This window comes from Ursus maritimus, unplaced genomic scaffold (assembly GCF_017311325.1).
Source record: "Ursus maritimus isolate PB19 unplaced genomic scaffold, ASM1731132v1 scaffold_5, whole genome shotgun sequence".
In the NCBI taxonomy this organism is placed as follows: Eukaryota; Metazoa; Chordata; class Mammalia; order Carnivora; family Ursidae; genus Ursus; species Ursus maritimus.
Genome location: NW_024426663.1, coordinates 60,172,440 through 60,194,967, shown reverse-complemented (window position 1 = coordinate 60,194,967; position 22,528 = coordinate 60,172,440). Strand labels below are relative to the sequence as shown.

General features: G+C 44.1%; 1 protein-coding gene across 3 annotated transcripts in view; it reads left to right on the top strand.

The window, feature by feature from the left end:
* RAD50 (RAD50 double strand break repair protein) overlaps positions 1 to 15,154 on the top strand; it is a 106,497-nt gene extending 91,343 nt beyond the window's left edge. For all 3 annotated transcript variants that reach the window (XM_040622471.1, XM_008691635.2, XM_040622470.1), the window contains exons 22-25: positions 10,408 to 10,493; positions 11,016 to 11,158; positions 13,372 to 13,505; positions 14,818 to 15,154. In XM_040622471.1, coding sequence (XP_040478405.1) covers positions 10,408 to 10,493; positions 11,016 to 11,158; positions 13,372 to 13,505; positions 14,818 to 15,004 — 550 coding nt within the window. In that variant the 3' untranslated portion in view covers positions 15,005 to 15,154. The remainder of the gene's footprint in view (positions 1 to 10,407; positions 10,494 to 11,015; positions 11,159 to 13,371; positions 13,506 to 14,817) is intronic.
* The last annotated feature ends 7,374 nt before the right edge of the window (positions 15,155 to 22,528 follow it).

The window sequence follows — 22,528 nt, the reverse complement described above, 5'->3', positions numbered from 1 at the left end:
CCAATGCTGGGCTCGATCCCAGGACCCCAGGACCATGACTGATCCGAAGGCAGATGCTTAACCAGTTGAGCCACCCAGGCGGCCCATGATTTTTTGAATATACTAGAGTACAGTGTTCTGTCCTGTGCCCCAAGTTTTCCACTATCGTTTCCCCCCAAATACAGAATGTTGCACGTGAAGTCACACTTCTGAAACTCGGTGAAAACATGTAACTTTTATTGTTTTGCAGCCCTTGCAGCCGGCTCTGTGTCTTCAGAGCCTGGCTCCTTGTGCTGGAGGAGAGCTTAGGGATGAGGGCTTGCTCCAGGGCTCGCCTCACAGCCACCATTCTTGCCCTCACTGTGAGTACCATACAGGGCCGCGTGAGCAGCCTCACTAGCATCGGGCAGGGAGGTCACAAGACCAGAACATAGCTGGTGGCATTTCTCACTCCCTGCAGATTTCTTTAACCAACTGTTTGTCTTTCAGCAGTAGTTGAACCACTGCCTGAATTTGAAAACTGGTATTTAAGAGCGTGGTGAAAGGAAATTAGTTCAGTAGATTTAAGGGTTTTAGAAAATGAGTTTAATAGTGTTTAAGGATTTCATCTAGAAAAAGAGGTCATTTTTCTTTGAAATGTACAACTTCAGTTTGGTATGACAGATTTTGAGTTTTGCTAAGTAGTGAAAGTCCCCGTTAGTTTGGGACATGATGCTCAGTAGAACGTGACACTCAGTCACTCCTCGTAGGAGAATGCTCCCGCCCACCTAAATCTGGGGAGACCGGAAGTTTTCACGGTGTAAGTACTAGAGCGGTAGGGAAGAGTATGCGGGGTGGTCTCGAATAGCAGTCGTCATAGCCCATTTGTTTTAGCAACTTAGAGACCTCAAAATTTGGTATACTTTTACTACAAGACTGAGAATAATGTTGGAAAATGTCTTGTGCAAGTATAATCTTTCTTACTGCTTTTTTCCAACTTGGTAAATTTTTACTAACTTGGGAGTTTTATCGTAATTCTAAGCTAATTTTTTTTTATTAATAAGACACATGTATTTGCCCCTTTTATTTAATGTTTTATTCAGTGAAATAGCTGAGACCTAGGGGGAAATCCACTTCCACTTGCTATTCTGTGTGCTCTTCGGAATTTGAGCATCGCTTCAAATTTTGCAGAATGGTGGTTTTCTTTCTCAGGATTGTTATGGTTTAAATAATGAAAGAGGTAAGAACTGGAAAGGTCTTTTGCTGACAGGTAAGGTTTTGGTCTATTTTGGTGATGTTTTTCCAACCCTTTAGAAACCTGCTCTGGAATGACTCCTTTTCAGGTGTTCAGTTCTCTGCTAATGGCTGGGTCCCAAAATTATTTTAAAAATGGACTCAGAGAAGCAGCAAAAACTCTGAACTACTGTCCTGGGGAGGTCTGATAAGCTTCATTTTTGACATCGAGCTGGAACCCGTGTATATTTAGGAAGACAGCAACTCAGCCTTGCAGAAGCTTTTTATTAAAGGTCCAAGAGTGGGGCGGGGGGAGTGTGGGTGGCGGCTGGATAACTTAGAACAAAATGGATAATTATCTCATTGCTGAAGGACAGTACAGTCAGCCTGGCATGTAAAGGATGAGGGACGTGGATGGAGGCAGCCCACGTGCTCTGCTGGCACAGATCTCTCTCTTTTTTTTAAATTACACTATTTTAGAGCCGTTTTAGGTCCATAGCAAAACAAAGTAGAAAGTACAGATTTGCCATGACCCCCCCCATCTCTTGTGCCACAACCATAGCCTCCTCCCCACCCCCGCCGTCACCATCCCTCAGCACATCACCCCAGATCTGTAGCTTACATTTTGTTCACTCTTGGTGTCGTACGTTCTATGGGTTTGGATGATGTGTTAAGCCCTCATCGTGTGGGAGGATCACATTTTAAGACTTTGATGAGCATCAAAATATAAATACCACTAAAGCCATCATTTGTCCTCTTAAAATGCAACTGATTATTACCAAAAAAATTTTTTTAAGATTTTATTTATTTGTCGGAGAGAGTGAGAGTTAGCACAAGCAGGGGGAGCGGCAGGCAGAGGGAGAAGCAGGTTCCCCGCCGAGCAGGGAGCCCGATGCCGGCCTCGATCCCAGGACCCTGGGATCATGACCTGAGCTGAAGGCAGACCCTTAACCAGCTGAACCACCCAGGCGTCCCTATTACTGAGATTTTAAGGATATCTTTCACATGCAGAAGAGTATCTAAATAGAAGACTAATTTATAAGTCACTACTGTCTTAGATCTTGGACCTTTTCACTTTCTTTTGGGAGTCACTTCTCACAAAACATACTACTTCACAAGAGTGAAGATAAATGAAACTGAGTGACATATACACTCCAGGCACATGGTGGGGCTGGTGCAACTACTCAGATGACCACTGCCCACAACAGTTTCCAGTCCGTGAAATGCATGTCTTTGAGCACAGTGATACTTTACTACGCGCCAGGAATTTTCAAGGCTATTCTTTAATGTTCATTACCTGTAAAGTCCAGGGACTACAAGGTGTGTTGTGAAGTTAATCTTTGGGCCTGTGTCAGCTCCCAGAGGGCTGTGCACTGTACTGTCCCTTCCCACCCATTAATAGTTTTACCAGGTTAATTTTCCTAAAGGTGGTGGTCTCTATTCACTTGTAATATTAAGAAACACTTTCCATGTCTGGTCTTTCCCATTTCTTCTCTCTCTATTCACTATGTTCTAACCAAACTGAACCGTTTTGTTTCCTTAAGACACCTCACATTTTCCTGTGCTCGCTCTTCTCTGTGGAATATTACCTTGTTGAAGCCCTTCCCAAATTATGTCATTTCTCCTTCCTTTCTACTCCATGATGTTTGTACCGCTTGTACCAGTTAGCGTTGTATTACAGATAGTTATGCTTCCCTGTTGTCCATTACTATGTAAACTAACAGAACACAGTTCATATTAGACTTGGGTTCATTTCCATGACAATGACTAGAATTTATTGAGCACTTAAATATTATTACAATGATGACATTGTCATTTCCCTCACAGTGCTTTTTGCATGTTATGTACACACGAATAGGTCTTTGTTTTATGTAAATAGTATCACACTGTAGGTATTTTTCTGTTTTGTCCCTGAATATGTGATGAAGAACTTTTGTATATATGTAAGTACGTCATTATTTTTAATGGCTGCGTAATATTCTATGAAATGGATGTTACCTGCTTGATTTAACCACCGGTGGACATATTAGGAAATTTTTAAATGTTTGATACTATAGATAATGCTACAACATAAGTCTTTGCGTACTTGGGCAGGTAGACCAGAAAGATAGCTTCTTAGAAACAGAGTTACTGGGACAGAGGGTATGTACATTTTTAACTTGTTAGTGCCAAAATGCCTTCCCAAAACATAAAATTTGTGTTTCCACCAGTAGTGTGCGAAAGTACCCACTTCTCCATGACTGCATTTCATATTATCAACCTTTTTAATTTTTGCCAATCCATTGCACAAAAACTGTTCTCACTTGAATTTACATTTCCTTGTTTGCTAGTGAGGTTAAACGTCATTTCATATGTTGGCTATTTGTATTTCTTCTCTGAGAATTGTTCGTATCTCTTTACCAGTTTTTCTGTTAGGTTATTGTTTTCTTAGTGAGTTGTACCACTTTTTTTTTTTTAATAGATTTTTGGTGGTAGTCCTTTTCTCATACATTGCAAGTAGTATTCCCAGTTTGTCCTTTGACCTTTAACTTCATGATATTTTTTGTGACTTTTAATTTTTAGGTAGGCAAATATTTAAGTCTTATTTACGGCTTCTCCTTTAGAAAAGCTTTCCAGTCCTAAGATTATAAAACTGATAGTTCTATTTATTTATTTATTTATTATTTATTTATAATTATTAATAATTCTGAGTTTTATTTAACTTTTAATCCTTTAATTCATTGGATTTTGAGGTTTAATAAAGATGGTGATGTATGGGGCACCTGGGTGGCTCGGTCAGTTGAGCGTCTGACTCTTGATTTCAGCTCAGGTCATAATCTCAGGGTCATGAGATCAAGCCCCGTGTGGGGCTCCATGCTCAGCCTGGAGTCTGCTTGAGTTTCTCTCCCTCTGCCCCTCCCCCTGATTGTGCATGCTTGTGTGTGTGTGTATACACGTGTGCTCTCGAGAGCTCTCGAATATAAATGAATCTTTAAAAAAGTAAAATAAGAATAGAGATGTAATTTTCCCTTCTTTCTAACACTATTGAAACTTTTCCCATTGATGGTAAATATCAGTTATAAGCTAAAAGTTCTCTATTTTGGGGGGGTTTATTTCATCTTGATTCCTGTCCCAGTACTTTGATTTATTCTTTTACCTTATGTCTTAGATACTAACTTCAGAGTCACCTTGTGGATGTCTTTTTTTTTTTTTTTAACTCTTACTGGGAGTTCTATTTGGATTGTATTTAATTTAATGGATTACTTGGGGGGGAATGGACTTCTTTGCAATATTAAATCTCCCATTTTGCACTCAATAGTAAGTTCCTCCTACCCAATCAGTTCTTTTTTTTTTTTTTATAAGGATTGTTCTTTAGTAAGGTTTTATAGCTTTTATAGCTTTTCCCTCTAGATCCATGACCATTTTGTTAGATTTCTTCCTAGGTATTTCATAATTTTTATTACCACTCTGAATAGGATCCTCTTTTCTATTAGGTTTCCTATTGGATTTTGCTTACTACATAATAATACTAATAATTCTTTGTTTATTTCTGACTACCTTATTAGTCTTAATAGTTCTTCAGTTGATTTCTTTGATTTACTAAGTGCATAACTATATCTGTCTTTAGAAACAATGACAAGTTGTTTTTCTTTCATTTATTCTTCATTTTTCGTGTCTTACTGAATTGTTAGGAAACTCTAGGACGTTATTGTAGAGTAGCCATGAGAAGAGGCATCTTTCTCTTGTTTTTCGGAAGTATTCCTTTCTATTTTAACATTAAATTTGATGCTTGCTGTGGATATCTGATAGTCATTTTGTCAAATTAAAAAAATTTCTTCTGTTTTTCACTTTCTGAATATTTTATCAAAACTCAGTGTTTATATCAAATACTTAGACAATTACTGAGGTAATCTTTTTCTTCTTTAATCTGTTAATGCAGTGAGTTATCTTTAATTATCTTTCCTGTTGTACTAGTCTTGCTTCCTTGGGATAAATGCTACTTGTCATGATACTACTGATACCATGATATTACTTGGTCTTTTTAATGCTTTACCACTAAATTTGATATTATTTAGAATATTTGTATCTGTATTCATAAGCAAAATAATTAGGCCTGTACTCTTTTCCTTTTTTTTTCCCTCATATCTCTCCTTGCTGTGTAATAGTTTATATACTTTAGAGCTAACATTTACTCATAAAACTATCTGAGCCTGGTGTCTTTCAAAATGGCATTTTGACTGCCTTTTTAATTTGAATTATAATCAAGAGCTGTTAACATCCTAACCACTTTTCTCTAATTGTGACCAGGCTGGTAATTTCATGAGACCTGTTCTTTTCACTGTCACTGAGAAATAACTGATATCTGTCACTGTATTACGATGTACAGCATGATGGCTTGGTTTACATATAGTGCAAAATGATTAGCACAGTGGGCTCGGCTAACACCCATTTTCTCATATAGGTACAATAAATAGAAAAGGAAAAGAAATTTCTCCTTGTGATGACAACTGTTAGGATGTATTCCCTTAACAACTTCCCTGTGTATCATGTGGCAGTGTTAGCTGTAGTCATCATGCTGTGCGTTACATCCCTAGTACATACTTATAACTGGAAATTTGTGCCTCTGACCACCTTCCTCCCAATTCGCTTTCCTCCCATCCTCCACCTCTGGTGACCGCAAATCTGATCCCTTTTTTCTGTGAGTTTGGTGTTTTTGTTTTGTTAAAATCCCCGTATATGTGAGATCATGCAATGTTGTCTTTCTCTGACTTATTTCACGTAGTGTAATGCCTTCAGAGTCCTTCCATATTGTTCTAAATAGTAGGATTTCCTCATTTTTTTAATGGCTGAATGATAATCCATTGAATGTATTCACATCTTTATCTGCCCATGGACACTTAGGTTGTTTCATGTCATGGCTATTGTTCATGCTGCTATGAACATGGGGGTGCAGATACCTCTTTGTCATAGTGTTTTCATCTCCTTTGGATATATTCCCAGAAGTGGAAATTGCTAGATCATATGGTAGTTCTATTTTTAATTTTTTTTTTTAGGAACCTTCGTAATGCTGTCCATAATGGCTGTACTTGTTTACAGTCCCGCTAACAGTGCACAAGCGTTCCCTTTTCTCCATATCCATGCCAACTTTTATTATCTCTTGTCTTTTTGATGATGGCTATTCTTTTTTTTTTTTTATTATTTTTTAAAGATTTTATTTATTTATTCGACAGAGATAGAGACAGCCAGCGAGAGAGGGAACACAAGCAGGGGGAGTGGGAGAGGAAGAAGCAGGCTCATAGCGGAAGAGCCTGATGTGGGGCTCGATCCCATAACGCCGGGATCACGCCCTGAGCCGAAGGCAGACGCTTAACCGCTGTGCCACCCAGGTGCCCCTATTCTTTTTTTTTCTAAGATTTTATTTATCTGACAGGGAACAGAAGCAGGGGGAGTGGGAGAGGGAGAAGCAGGCTCCCTGCCGAGCAGGGAGCCCAACGTGGGCCTCGATCCCGGGACCCATGACCTGAGCCAAAGGAGACACCTAATGACAGAGCCACCCAGGCGCCCCTGATGATGGCTATCCTATCAAGTATGAAGTGTTATCTCATTGTGGTTTTAATATCTATTTCCCTAATGACTAGTGACACGCCTTTTTATGTACTTAATTGGCCATCTATGTATCTTCTTTGGGAAAATGTCAGTTCAGGTCCTATGCCCATTTTTTAATTGGATTACAGGTGACCCTTGAATAACATGGGTTTGTACTGTGTGGGTCCACTTATGTGCGTATCTTTTTCAGTAAATAAGACCAGTACCATAAATGTATTTTCTCTTGTAATTTTCCTAACATTCTCTTTCCTCTAGCTTACTTTATTGTAAGACTCTAGTATGTAATACGTATAACATATAGAATATATGTTAATGGACTGTTTATGTTATGGGTAAGGCTTCTTCCAGTCAACAATAGGCTATTAGTAGTTAGGTTTTAGGGCAAAGTTACACATGAATTTTGGCGACTTGGCACTCCTAACCTCTGTGTTGTTCGAGAGTCACCTTTTTTTTGCTATTGAATTAAAGAAGTTCTCTGTGTGTGTGTGTGTGTGTGTGTGTGTGTGTGTGTGTGTGTGTTTAAAACTTTATTTGAGAGAGCGAGAGCAAGTGAACATGAGCAGAGGGGAGGGGTAGAGGGAAAGTGAAAAGTAGCCAACTTCTGAACAGGGAGCCTGACCTGGGTCTCTATCCCAGGACCCTGGGATCAAGACCTGAGCTGAAGGCAGACATAGACTGAGCCAGCCAGGCACCCCTGAGTTTTTTGTATATTTTCGGTATTATCCCCCTCTATTAGATACATGGTTTGCAAATATTTTTGACCATTCTGTAGACTGTCTTCATTTTATTTATGATTTCTTTTGCCGTGCAGAAGCTTTTCAGTTTGATGTAGTCCCACTTGTTTTTTTTTTAAATAAAGATTTATTTGAGAAAGAGAACAGGACAGGGAGATGGGTAGAGGGAGAGCAAGAGAGAGAATAACAAGCAGACTCCCTGCTGAGCGCCCAGTGTGTGGCTCTAGCCTATGACCCTGAGATCATGATCTGAGCTGAAATCAAGATGTCACTTAACTGAGCCACCCAGGCGCCCCTATTTTTGTTTGTTGTTACTTTTGCTTCAGGTATGATTTCCAAAAAAATCATGTCAAAGAACTTATTTCCCATGTTTTCTTCCAGGAGTTTCATGGTTTTAGGTCTTATATGTAAGTCTTTAATCCATTTCGAGTTGATTTTTATGAGTGCTGTAACATACGGATCCAGTTTCATTCTTTTACATGTGAATATCCATTTATCCCAGCATCATTTATTGGAAAAGATGGCCTTTTCTCCATTGAGTATTGGCTCCCTTGGCAAATTTTAGTTGGACTGCTTATATTTGGGTTTGTTTCTGGGTCTAGATTCTGTTCTCCCGATCAATTTGTCTGTTTTTATGCCAGTGCCATAACGTTTTCAAGACTGTACCTTGAAATCAAAGTGTGATGCCTCCTGCTTTTTGGTCTTCTTTCTTGGGATTTCTTTGGCTATTCAGGGTATTTTGTGGTTCCCTATAAATTTTAGGAATGTTTTCTCTAATTCTGTAAAAAATGCCAGTGGGATCTTAACAGGGATTGCACTGAATCTGTAGATGGCTTTTGGTATTTTAACAATATTAATTCTTCCAGTCGATGAACATGGGATACTTTTTCATTTATATGTGTCTTTGATTTCTTTCATCAGTGTCTTAGTTTTCAGAGTAGAGATATCTGACCTCCTTGGTTAGATCTAAGTATGTTATTGGTTTTGGTGCTATTATAAATGGGATCAGTTTCTCTTTCAGAAAATTCTGTTAAAGTATCAGTTCTCTTAATGGTAAAATGGGGATAACTAAAGCTAACTCCCAGTATTTTAAGGATTAAATGACATAATTGCTTACAGTAATTATACTTTACAGCAGGTAAATGGTCATTAGTAGTAACAACTAATGTCACTATTATTCCTCGAGTGGATGTAGTTTGGTTATCTTAATCATCCCCTGTTGTTGCAGGTGGGGTGGTAAACTCCATACTGGAGAGAGATGATACAAAGATGAGCTTATGGTCTGGCCAACAGCAGTAGGCATCAGCTCGGTGTGACACACCCCTTTGGGAGTCCAGATCTCCCTCAGGACTCCCTCAGGACAAGAGCTACTTGCAGTACTCTCTCTCTCAGATGAGGACGCACCACCTCTGTTGTAAGAGGAACCCATGGCAGGGGCTCTGTGTGTGCACCTTGGGCACATGGAATTTGTTCTCCACCGTGGGTATATTATTTAGGTTCGTTATGAAAGATCTTTAAGTTGAATGGAAAGATGACCTTTAAAAAAAAAAATATTTGAAAAATCAGGCTTGTAATGTGTGAAGAGCTATGGATTACTTGATTGGTCCCAAGAGCATTCTCGAGGGGTTTTGTTGTTTATTTGTCTCAGTCCTTTTGAAGGAGTGTAAAATGTCAGGCCGGGATAGACGTGTGAACTAGAAAATGGAGGCTTGCGGGAGTCTCACCAGCAAGCACAATATGGTTTTTTCCAGTCTTATTACTTCAAAATCCTTCATCTGATATTTAAAAAATGTATTTATGTTGAGTCATTTCTTTCTCTCTTGCTGGTGAACCAGAAGATCATGAAATGATTCTGCAGAGCCAGTAGCATTACGTTCAGTTTCTTTTTTGTATATATCAGATAAGAGGCTTGCAAATGGAAGTAGGGCCGCCTCACATCCTCTGTATGGTCATGGCAGTGATGTTTGCCTTTTTATCACTGATATAACATTTATTAGTTCATAAACCCATTTCCAAAGAACTTAAGGGCTTTTTGATGAAAGGTGACTATAGTAAGAGTGAAGTCAGTTTTTAACAGGCTACTTTTGTTTTGACAAACGTTTCTTTCGTTCTTTTTATTATTTAGAAAGTACTAGTTTTTTAAGTGTGTTGTGGAGCGGGAGTAGGGAGGCTCACAGACCAAATGGAAATTAATGCATATATTTGGAGTTAGGATTTCTTAGAGCTCAACTAGGAAGGGAAATACAAGTTTTGAGGTTCATCTCAGCTGAAGCTTCTAAATTGTTCTCTCAACCGTACCTTCTGGTTGGTGAAAAGCTCACACATCTGAGGAATTAAAGTGCCTGAAGTGGCTGACTTTTGGTAAACCTTACTAGTAATAGGAGTGAAAAGGCCGAAGTTCAGAGTTGCGCTTATGTCCCCATAGACCAGGGGACCCTGTGCACCGCCCCTCCCGTCTTTAACTCACTGCCATCCATTATTCAGCAGGTCCTCCTGTCCATGGTAGGCCTCAGTGGCTACAGTCCTTCCAGTAAGCCTGAGAAAAAGTTGTCCAAACTTTCTGAGATTTTCACAGCATTTAAATACTTCTTTGAGGAGGTATCTGTCCTGTCACAGTGACACTGGAGCAGGGTCAGGACTCAGGGGCCCTGGGTGCATTCCTGGCTGCATTCATTAATAGCCCCACAACAGTATTGTAGTTCCGGGTACTGTTTCTAGCTCTTATTGCATGATGCTTTTATCACTGGAAATACCCAAAATTTCATGAGATTGTTAAGATGTTATTTTTATTATGATATACATTGTATATTTCATATACTTTTAAAATATACTATTACATATAATTGTTACCATTACATTATTTTTCCTTTTAAGTACCAGTGGCTTCTTTTTCCAGAGCAATCATGAAATTTCACAGTATGAAAATGGAAGAAATCAACAAAATTATTCGTGACCTTTGGCGAAGTACCTATCGTGGACAAGGTAATTGACATGGTTGGCCGTGCGTGAATGCTTTTTCCAAAGCCCCGTCCCCCTAGCTCTTGCCACATAGGATCTCTCATCACGCCAGCATTATCGCTTGGACCCCTTTCTGAACATCTCTTTGAGATTTTTCTAAGAATTCTTATCTTGACAACATCTTGTAGCTAGAAAAAAAATGCAAAGTTTTCTATTCCAGAGCCTAACAGGACTTACATATTTGGCTATGTGCATATTATATTTAACTGATGACCTAATAGATTCTGTTGAAATGGAGATAGGGATAAGCTGAAAGGCGATAAGAAGAAAACCAGCAGGAGGAAACTTTTAATAGGGGAACTAAGAAAGGCAGAGCTGCGACTGAGGGTTGGGGCATCTGGGTTGGCTTTGCCTCCCGAACGTTCTCAGCCGGTTTGAATGGTAATGTCAGCTTCACACGTTGCTTCATAGGCTTACTTAATATTTGCAAGTGACAAAAGGCTACAGAGTGTAGGTTCCTCTGAAATCATCTTCTTTTTGTGTCAGATATTGAATACATAGAAATTCGGTCTGATGCCGATGAAAATGTATCAGCCTCTGATAAAAGGCGGAATTATAACTACCGCGTGGTGATGCTAAAGGGAGACACAGCCTTGGACATGCGAGGGCGATGCAGTGCTGGACAAAAGGCAGGTATCGCGAGAGCCTCGGGAGCCCCCTGTGCACAGAGAATTGACAGGGAGAAACTACTGTCGGTGCCGTGAAAGCCCCCACGGCTGCCCGGGAATAGTGAGAAGCTCCTCACAGCACTCTCTGTTGCCACATAGAGTTGATCAGACTCAGCTATCCCGTTCCACTCTTCCAGTTCTAACCAGCATTTCCTGCACCATTAGATGGTCTTTTAGGAGATGGTCTGGAACGTTCTCACGTGATAGGCCTTATGCAGAACAGGCAGCTAACAATCATTGTTTCGTAACATTCCTTATGGGAATAAAGTGTGTCATCAGTTATAAGACATAACACTATTTTATGTGCCAGCAAGAAAGAAAAAAGTACGCGACTGTAATTGCAAGAGTACATCCAGATTTCAGAGCAATGAAAGGTGGGGGAGGGACGTTAGAAACCATGATATGCAGGATTCCCAAACCAGATCCGAGGTTGAGCCAGATGAGGCATTAAAATATAAAACTCTCATTGAGAAAGCAGTCCCATCACAGGACTGAGTTCCTGCCCCTCTCCCCCCTCAGCCTAGCCTTTGGGCCTATAGATCCTCTAAAAGAAAGGTCTGCTAGTGGCATCTGGCTGGCTCAGTTGGTAGACCATGCACCTTTGATCTTGGGGTTGTTTGAGCCCCATTTTGGGTGTAGAGATTGCTTAAAAATGTTAAAAGAAGGGTCCGCTAGACCAGAAGCCATGACACCCGCAGCTGCCTCTCCCCTCTACACACCCCCCCACGCCCCTCAGCTGCTGGGCCAGGCCACTTACCTCCACATGAGGCTCTGGCAGCATGGGCTGTGTGGGATAGGGCGCACAAAGCAAATCAGAAAGAAGAATAAAGCTTTCAAGAGTCAGGAAAATTGGACCTGCATCCTTGGGAACAAGGTGGGGTCCTTCGTGCGCAGGTTTGTAACCAAAACGGTCTGGATTCTTGAGCTTCCTCCTTTCAGATTAGAAGCAGATTATATTTGATAACATTTCTGGATACCCAGTTTTCTTAAAATCTTAAAATTCTTGAAATGGCTGCTCACATTGTCTGAGGTATTTCATAGTTTTCAGTTTTTGCTCTAAGACAGTCCTGCGTGTATTTTGTTGTCAGCCCTGACAGTGGATACCAATTTAAGGCACACACAGATTATCTTAATCTTAGTTTGCAAAAATGACAAATTTGTGATCTATAATCAGTATTCCTACTTGCTTTGGTGATTTTCAGTGGTGATTATGAATAAGAAAATAGAGTCTGAAACCTGTCCCTTTGGATTAAGAATACTTTGGGAAATTTACTTTGCTCAGAAAATAATTTTCAAAGATACTCTAAATTATAAAAATTAGCATGATTGCTTCCTTGGTGTTGGGGAAGAAGAGAGACTAATAGAGGCAGGCCAGGAACTTCATGTAGACTCTACTCTGAGTACGTGCTGGGGGAGGTGGCAGCCACAGTCGGGTTCAGCTACAGGAAGGAAGGGTTTTCCCCAAAGGGCCAGCCTGCCCTCGGCGTCCGAGAGAAGCTGTCAACTGCTCTCTCACTGATGCTCCTTTGCTCACAGGGTTTGGGGTACAGGGTATTGACAGCTGCGCTCAAGTAGTTCAGACTTCCTAGACTGCTCTGTCACTCTTAATTCTGTGTCCCTTCTGCCTTCAGATGGCTTCAGCTGCAGCTGAGGGTTTTAGTATTGGGTTTCTATGAACCAAGAAAGTGCCTCAAAGTGTCAGAGACTTTTTCTCAGAAAAAGAGTGTATGGAACTCTGGAAGATGTCATGTGTCCACATTTTCTTATCTCATTATTAGGAAAATAGCCAGGCCTTGAATTTTTCACACTGTTAGACTATTACTCCAATTACTAGTTAGAGATAAACGGTAATGCATTTCCTATTCAAACCTGTGCCTTCAAGTTTCAGTACAGCTGACAAGATTTGTGTGTATTTTTGGGGATAGTGAGATCACCATTGCTTCTAGCATTTCATTGCACTGCCAATGACAGGCGGAGATACTGTACCTGATGGCTCACCTTCTGGAAGAGTTTAAGAGTCTGGTGAGAGTGCCAGGCTCTCCCAGATAAAGGAGCAACGATTTACCTAAGGCCAGTGAGCCCACGACATTGCTTCCTTTCCCCGACACAGACATTAGGCCGCTCTGCCTGCTTCCCTTACAGTGAATGAGGAAAAGGTCTGTGCGTTGTTCCAGGTCCTAGCCTCCCTCATCATTCGCCTGGCCTTGGCCGAGACGTTCTGCTTGAACTGTGGCATCCTTGCCTTGGATGAGCCAACCACGAATCTTGACCGAGAAAACATCGAGTCTCTTGCACACGCTCTCGTTGAGTAAGTATCTGCAGTTTGGGGGCAGGTTACGATAGAACTCCTTATCTCACTTTAAAAACTAGTGAAAACCCTCTCTACACGTGTCTTCCTTGGGGAAGCTGGTTGGTGGCAGACTTAGGCTTTACCTTTGATAGTAATTGTTCAGCTGCTTGAGAAAGAACCAGGTGCCGCACCGCAGTCCCAGACACATCCTGCATCTCCCCGCGTGTGTTCATAGGGAAACCGAAGGGTTTCCTGGCTTGGTTTGGTTTTTCTGTAAACCCCCAGCGGCGCCCACATGTCACGTAGAGGACTCAGCGCGCCCTGCTCAGACAGTTGTAGGTGCTAACAGTGGGTTTTGGCCCATCTCCCCAGCACTGTGAGGAATGACGGCTCTTACTCACAACGTGTAATAGTGATTAAGTAGAAAGTAAAATTGCACACACCTTCGCCACATTCACATGCCCTTGGTCCAGGCTCCAGGGACAGGCACCCGTTGCTGAAAGACTGTGCTGGCAGAGGAAAGGCACTTTTTCCAAGCTAGAGAAGCTGTTTTGGGTACTCTGGCTCCAGATAGTCTTTCTGGCAGAGGATAGCAGGGAGGGGACCCCTTCCTCAGCCATCTCTCAGTAGTCTTGTGTGGCCAGCACGTAAGGGCTACTACTTTTGAAACCTAAGTGCATCCAGCTGCAAGCAGGGATAAATAAATGATTAAAAGAAATAGTCTGATTTCAGTCTCCTAGCTAGTCACCTCAGCATATAGATAATGAGCAAAAATGTTCCCAGTACACCCACTCAGGCCTCCTGTGTGTCATACTAATGATGCATCTAGTGACTGGCGGTGGCAGAATTCTAAGTAGCCCCAGCTCCTGAGAAGACAGCGGGGCTTGCAAATGTAATTTCCCTTGCCTGTAGTTGGTCTTTTTTTCTCCCAGAGAGAATTAGTAACAGGTCACAAAAACCCCAAAGGAATAAGTCAGACTCCTAAAATTGAACAGCACAGATATTAAGGAAAATTAAGTAAAACATTTCTACCTGTTTTAGTAAGAAGAACTTGGTGTTCTGTAAGAACCGACATCATGTATTCTTACCAGACCTCGGTGAAGAATCACTTCAGGCACCTGTACTGTCTGGAGAGGAGACAGGACTCCTACTTGGCGGGTTTGAAGGCCTAGATCCCCCCCGACCCCTCTCCAGGTTCCTCCAGGGCTGGCAGAGGCCCCGCTCATCACATTGTGTCATGTGTCTGACAAAGTTCTCAGTGGCTTTTTATATAAAGGAAAGGATTATCTGTGCTCTCTAGTAATAAAACATTCTAAATACACTGTTTCAGGATAATCAAGAGTCGCTCACAGCAGCGTAACTTCCAGCTTCTGGTCATCACGCACGATGAAGATTTTGTGGAGCTCTTAGGCCGTTCTGAATATGTGGAGAAATTCTACAGGATTAAGAAGAACATTGATCAGTGCTCAGAGATTGTGAAATGTAGTGTTAGCTCCCTGGGTTCTTATGTTCATTAAAAATAGTCAAGATTTTGCCTTGGAAACACAAGTCCTGAGGCAACTGCTTATTTCTGATATCAACTGAAGCTGTCTTCTCAGAGGAGCTTTGTGTCTAGGATTTTGAACATCTGAGAGGTTCTACCGTCATTAAAGTCATTTCACATGAAATTTGGACTGGTTTCCTGAACTTCAGCCCCCCCGTAGGCAGCCTCTGACAGGCCTGGGGGCTCAGTAGCAACGCAGCTGCTCCACTCCCCTGCTTCCCTTCCCAGCCAAAATGAATGTTTCCCGGTACCTGAGGTTCCTTCACTCAGCTTCCACTTTTCAGAAGTAGGTTCTCACTGTCTTGAGTTAGTTATTAGTGAGCATTCATATCTGAAGATGATCAGAAATGAAGAGGTTTTAATATTTCATTCTAACTTTATAAATCCAGAAGTGACATCCCTCACTGGGACTCAGTTTCCCCAAGTAAAATTCACAGTAGCCACATGGGGCATCAGGGTTTGAAAGAACCGTAAATAATCATCCTGTAATTCAGGACCTACCATCTTCCCTCCCCACATATCCCTGCCGGGGAGCCATCCAAACTTGGGGCTCTGCCCGGACAGCCAAAGTTCTCCACTGTGCACATCCACCTTTGGAAAGCTCTGAGCAAGAGCAGGCCACCCTTGGCTTGGGGCATGATCTGCCGTCATGAAGTCTGTCCCTCTCTGCATCTGTCCTGTGTATCACCTCTGTTTCACCGTCAGTCCTGACTGTTCATCCAGTGTGCACACCGGCGTGGAAGGCAAGACCCACCAAGTGCCAGCCTCCTCCCGGTGGGGTCCAACCAGACCTGGCAGAGGAGGACTCACTCATTCCAGGTGTCATTTCTAACCAAAGTCCAGTCCCACCTTGTTCCTGGGATTGCCAGCTGACACCGGGAAGCTCTTCCCAAGCATTACAGAGTGCTGCCAAGTCACACACTTTTGAATGAGACCGTGGAGTTCTAGGTTTCTGACTCAGTCATGCGGCACAACCAGTCTTGTGCCGTCTGTAACTACTGAGACCCGGCGCAGGCAGGCATTCTCAGCCACGGTGTGGAAAGAAGCCGTGAGGGCCTAAGCTCGCCTCCAAAGATAGCAAAGCCCTAGTCCCTAGAGCCTGTGAATGTTCCCTCATGGGGCAAAGCGGCCTCGGCAGACGCGATGGCAGGTGCGGGTCGTGAGCCGGGATCGCCCCGGCGGGCCCTGCTCGTGAGCACGAAGAGCCTGGTTAGCGCAGAGCTCGCCTGCTGCCGGGCCGACGCTGCGGGGCCGGGCTCCGAAGGAGAAGGAAGGGCTATAAGCCAAGCAATACGGGCAACCGGGAGAGGCTGAAAAAAGCAAAGAAGTGCTCTCCCCTCAGAGCCTCCAAAAGGAACCCGCCGAGCTGACTCAGGAGCCCTGATTTCGGGGTTCTGACCTCCCCAACTGTGTAAGAGAATCGGTTTGTGTGAAGCTGCTAGTGGGGGCTAATTTACTACAGTTACGGCAGCGGCAGGAAACTCCTGCCGTGTCCAGTGTACGTAATCCATTTCTGTGCATCTGACGCGATCTTCCAGTTGACCCCTGAACAACTGCAGTGGGTTTCAGCTGCGCAGGTCCACATAGACATGGGGTTTTCTCCCCCTCGATGAAGTACGCTACTGTAAATGGATTTCCTTTTCCTTATGATTTTCTTCGTATTTTCTTTTCTCTAGCTTACTTAATGCTAAGAATGCATTACATAATACATAGAATATAGAGAATATGTGTTTTATCAACTGCCGATATCATCAGTTAGGCTTCCAGTCAGCAGTACGATAGTAGTTAAGTGTTCGGGTAGTCAGAAGTTATACACGGGTTTTTGACTGCACTGAGGGGTGGGTGCCCCAACTCCCGGGGTTCATTGTTCAAAGGCAGCTACCTGGGGGAGAACTTAAAAAAGAGTCCCTTGAATCTTTTTCTGTGTTCTCTTCTTCACATGAAGAACCCTGGTTGAGAAAGCCTGGCCCAGACCCTCACCCAGTCCTTAAAGGGCTAAGCAGCACAGCCACAGCTCCAGCCATCTGCTTCCTGGCCTGACTGACACGGTTCAGCCATCCGCATTTGCTTTGAAAAACTACAGTTACCCTGTTTACCAGACTAGCATGATCTCCACAAAGGTACCATGAGAAAAAACACCTGTCTCAGAGTAAAGATCCAGGAATTTGCAAATTAACTAGAAGCACTTCAATTCCAGCCATACATTAAACATACATAATAACCACTCTCAAGAATGCAAGAATATTTCAAAATGTGATAAATCTGTTCACAAACATCACAATAATAAATTCAAAGAGGAAAAAATTCTAATTGATAAGACACCACAAACACCATTTTTCGATAAAATGCAGTATCTCCTAGCTTTAGCAAAACAAAAAATTTTGCACAGGATCTCTTAAGATTTTATTTCTTTAGAGCATGCAAGTGGTGGGAGGGCAGAGGGAGAAGGAGAGAATCTCAAGCAGACCCCGCCGAGCACAGAGCCTGATGCGGGGTTTGATCTCACAACCCTGAGACCATAACGTGAGCAGAAATCAAGAGTCTGAGGTTTAACCAACTCAGCCACCCAGGCGCCCCCAAAATATTTTAACATTCCTTGTCATCAAAATTAAAGTCATCTTAATAGCAAAAGAGGAAGCATTTCCCATTAAATAAAAACATGGTATCTTCTAGCAACATGTTTCTGAAAGCTCTAGTCATTACAACATGGAAAGACAAGGGCAATACAAGTACAATGAAACATTTACAAATTAAGAGGTTTCGCATTTCAGCTTCGCATTCCCTGAGGGCGGAGCCTCAGCGGCTCCTTTCCCATTCCCTTTCTATCTGTGCTGCGGAAGTGGGGCAGGTGCCCTTCTTTTCATTGCTGCTTCTAGATCACTCTTCATTCAGCACCCTTCCTTCACACGTGGGATGAACAGGCATCAGTGTGGAGATGAATAGGAGGCGAGGTCATAAACTAAATCCCAGCACCACCACTCACTGGCTCTGGGACCCTGGGCAAGTCACTTCCTCCCTTTCACTTCCGTTTCCGTATCTTTATCGTAGGTAAAACAGCTCCTCTAGTGAGGGTCCTTAATGAGGATTAAATGACTATAAACTGCTTAGAACTGCCGGCACATAAGGAAGTACCGGGTGGCTGTTCCAGAAAAACCTATCTTTACTCTCCTGTTTCTGTTCTCTTTAGCCTCCAGCCTGCTCACTCCCCCTTATTCCCTGACAAGTTCAGCTCCCAGTTTGCGGTCATTCCCCAACACTAATTCCATAATCACCGTGATCTCAGCATTCACATGATGACGTAACATAACCCCTGGCCTCTCAGCACCTTTTCTTTCCTGCCGCGAAAAGACACTCCAGAGCCTCACTCCAGAGACCAGTCCTTTCAGTAACAAACATTGCACCTGTCCACCCTCTCAGCGTTGAGCGCCGCACGCTGCAGACCCCTGCTCCGTTCACAGCCACTCTGGCCGACTCCAACCCTAGCAACTCCTAGAGTCCAGCAAGATTTCAGTTGCTCGCTTCCCTCACACCTTTTTCTCTCCTTTTATAGCTTAGATTCCAAGGCCCATCGTTGTCTCGCTGTCCCGCACGCACGCTCGGCCTCTCGCCCAGGGTCTGTCCCCAGGCTCCCGCCAACCCCCCGCGCTGCTAACAGACAACCCGCTTGTCCCTGCGGTGCAAGTCCCCTGACCTACTGAGCGGCGGCCTGCGGGCCTCAGTCTGCGTCTCTTGGCTTCCCCGGACTCACTTGTTCGGAGAGGTCATCCCCTCGCACAGCTTTAAACTTAGCTTAGTTTGAGTTCTCCCCATAGAACCTGAAATGATTCCCGGGAAAGGCCACAGGAGACGAGGGGAATTTTATGAAGAGAAAACAGCCAATGTAGAGTGTGTTCTTAACCAGTTACCACAGTCGGCGAGAGTCGTTCATCCCGCAGGAGCACCGCGCGATGCGGCAGGGTACGTGCCTCACAGACGCCCCACACAAGGGCCAAGGGGGCTGCGGTATTTCACACCCCCCTCGAGAGTCACCAAGGGCCATTCGGGCAGGTCAGCCACCGACATGCCATGTGCACCTCCCGCAGAGCTGCCTTTCACAGTTAAAAAACAAAAACTAAGAGAGAAAAGCCTTTTGACAAAGACACAGCAGCAGCAGACAACAGTGGGCAGGAGCACGCCGGAAGCTCTTGTGACAGAGGCGGGCGCTGACGGCGCTTTCCCCAGGCCCCTGGATGCTGACTGCTCAGATGTGTCTCCAGCCCAGATCTTGTCTACGCTCCTGACTCAGAATCAGCTGCCTGCTGGACATGTAGTTGCTCTTGAATATCTAACAGACATCTGAAACTTGAAATGACCATCATCACTCTTTCCCCCAGAACCAGCACCTCCCAGGCGCTTTCGGTTAATGGCAACTCCATTCTTTCAACGGCTCAGGCAAAAACTGGCACCGCCCTTCATATTCTGTTCATCTCCTGTCCCACATCCAGCCCAGCAGTTCAGTACTATGGGTTCAACTTTCAAAATGCATCCAGCGTCTGACCGTGTCCTGCCTTCTAAACCGCCACTGCTCTGGCCCAAGTCACCATCTCCGACCTGAGTGACGTGAGGAGCCACCTACCTACCCTGACTGGGGGGTCCTGCCGCCAGCCCTCCGTTCCCGACGCAGCTGTCAGTCATCTGCACGCGGCAACCAGCTCCATGCGTTCCTCGCACGGGTGTGGGTTAGCAATTCTGAAACCACTTTACGCACGAAAATCAAAAACCTACGTATGCTGTAAATAGTAAGGACCGAGTTTCTCACTGTTAGAGAATTACGTCTATCAGGAAAGGGGAAAGGCTGTTCCAAGAACACGGAAGTACTGGATTGAATCCAAAGTGTCTGTAAATTTACAGCTTTAGTATATAAAGAATTTCTACTTCCTCTAGGGAAGTGAAGGAAGGGAATAAGAGGTGGGCGAGGAGGTAGGGAATAGTCGAGACCGACAAAAATCAGCTCCTCCGTAAAGGCAATGAGAACAATGGCAAAAGCTGGTAAACTTTTCCAGAACTTTGGAAATTAAAGACTTGCAATAAGCCAAGGAGTGTTTATTCCAGGTAAACAACCTCTGAAAAGCCAGTGGCTTTGCCCCACTCCCGGTCTCGGTGGTAGCTTTGAAAACCAGAAGCCCCACAACCACATACCTGCGAGCGTGACCGGAGGGACGGGAACGGACGGGAGCTCCGCACAGGCCTCGGCCGCAGAGACCCGCTGCTCCGGGAGCTGGCTCGCGGCTGAGAATCTCCGCGCTCACGGCTGCTCTTTATTTGACCGGATTGCAGCTCACTCCGCACACAGCCATCGCTGCTGGAGGCAATCAGCGGCCAGAAGCGCCGGGCCTGGGGCAGCGTTACTGATTGCAGCCGGCAGCAAGGTAACCAAAAAGCCTAAAAAAAAAATTAGCGAAGACGTCTGTGGTGGCTTTGAGAAGCTACCACAGATTCCTGGGAATCTAGAAGTTCATGTGTGTGTCGCATGTTTGTGCACACTCAGGAAGGCCCTGGGAAGACCCTGGGCTCTGACCTTGAACTGCGCGCCGCCGGTGAGGGCTGAGGCCCAGCCTTCCGTTGCCTCTGCCCAAGCGCGGAGGCCACGACAGCGCAGATTCCGTCACACAGACACACGCCCGGACACAGCCCTTCAACAGACGCTTGGAAACTTAGTTCAAGACATGAAATGAAATCTCTGTCCAACTTAGTGCTGACTTAGCACTAAGCTGCGAATTCAGTGACACACATAAAAAGACTACGGCTTTACAAGATTAGTCCAGGAAAGGAGCTTCGGGTCCTAGATGATGACGCGGGAAGACCCTGAAGTCACCGCCTCCGCAGACACTCGCAATGCACACCTACTTGTAGAGCGACCCCCGCTGAAGAACAGGGCTGAGTGAACAGCTTCTGCACGTTAGAGAGACCAGAGAATGACAAGACAGATGTATACTGAACAAAACTGACCCCTGACCCTGGGAGCGGCAGGGGGAGGACCGTATTGAGAGACCAGGAGCTGATTCAGCTGCCCTGGGGTCCAGAAAAAAAACACAAAAAAACACCTTGGCTTAAAAGAGCAACTAGAATATAAAAGATCAAGCCCCAGAACTCTGCCAAATGGTAGGGGAGCTGCTGGAACTCTCTGGCTCAGAGGGCCTGGCAAGCACCAAGGTTTATGTCCCCCTTGCACCCACCTGGGCACCGTTCCCAGTCTACTTCCTCATTGAGCCCTGGGGCTTTATTCCACACCAGCCCAAACTGTCCCACCAAGGAGGCCCCAGTGTGGACACACCCCAGGACACCCCTGGTGAGCACTCACTACAGTTCCAGCCATCATGCCAAGGTGACACAGCTGCAGGGCACCCAGAAACACTCCAAGCCCACGCTGCTTTGGCTACAGATGACCTCCTATGGCAGCCCCCGTGTAGACAACCACCCAGCCTGCACCCACCTCGGCTCCAGCCACCCCGCCGGGACACCCTGGCTTGCACCCACGTTGGCTTCAGCTCTCCTGTCAGGGTGCTCTCTGCATGGAGAGCCCAGGGAAACCCCCCAGCTTAAACCCACCTCAGCTTCAGCTGTCCTGTTAGGATACCCTCTATGTGGAGACCCTCAGGACCATGAAGTGCCCTGGGACCCCCAGCCCATGCCAGCCACAGCTCCAGCCAGCCAGCCAAACTTAGCAGGCTTACACAGTCTATACAGGGGATGACCGTACAAAAGACCGTTCCTTCAAGTATAAGAGAAGCAGCTGTTCCCCAGGACTGACAGAAACAAACACAAAAAGTCAAGCAAATCAGAAGACAGACAAACATGCTCCAAATGAAAGAAAAAGACAATATCTCAGGAAAAGAACTAAATGAAATGGGAATCTACCTGATAAAGAGTTCAAAGTAATGGTCATTAGATGCTCACCAGACTGCGGTGAGGAGTAAATAAACTTAGAACTTCAACAAAGAGGGGGAAAATCAAAGTTGAAGAATACAATAACCAAAATGAAAATTACACTAGAGAGAATCAACAGTATATTAGAGGATGCAGAAGAATGAACCAGCAATCTGGAAGACAGGGTAATGGAAAGTAGTCAAGGTGAACAGCAAAAAGAAAAAAAAAAAAGTTTTTAAACGAGGATAGGTTAAGGGATCTCTTGGATAATCAAGTGAACAAACATTTGCATTATAGGGGTTCCAGAAGGAGAAGAGAGAAAAGGGCAGAAAACTTATCTGAAGAAAAAGCATCTGAAAACTTTCCTAACCTGGGGAAGAAAACAGACATCCAGATTCAGGAAGCTCAGAGACTTCCAAACAAAATGAACCCACGCAAGTCCACATCATGACATCTGATAATTAAAATGTCAAAGATAATAAAGAGAGAACTTTAAAAGCAGCAAGAGAGAAGCAACTAGTAATGTACAAGCAAAACCCCACAAGGCTATCAGCTGATTTTTTAGCAGAAACTTTGCAGACTAGAAGGAATG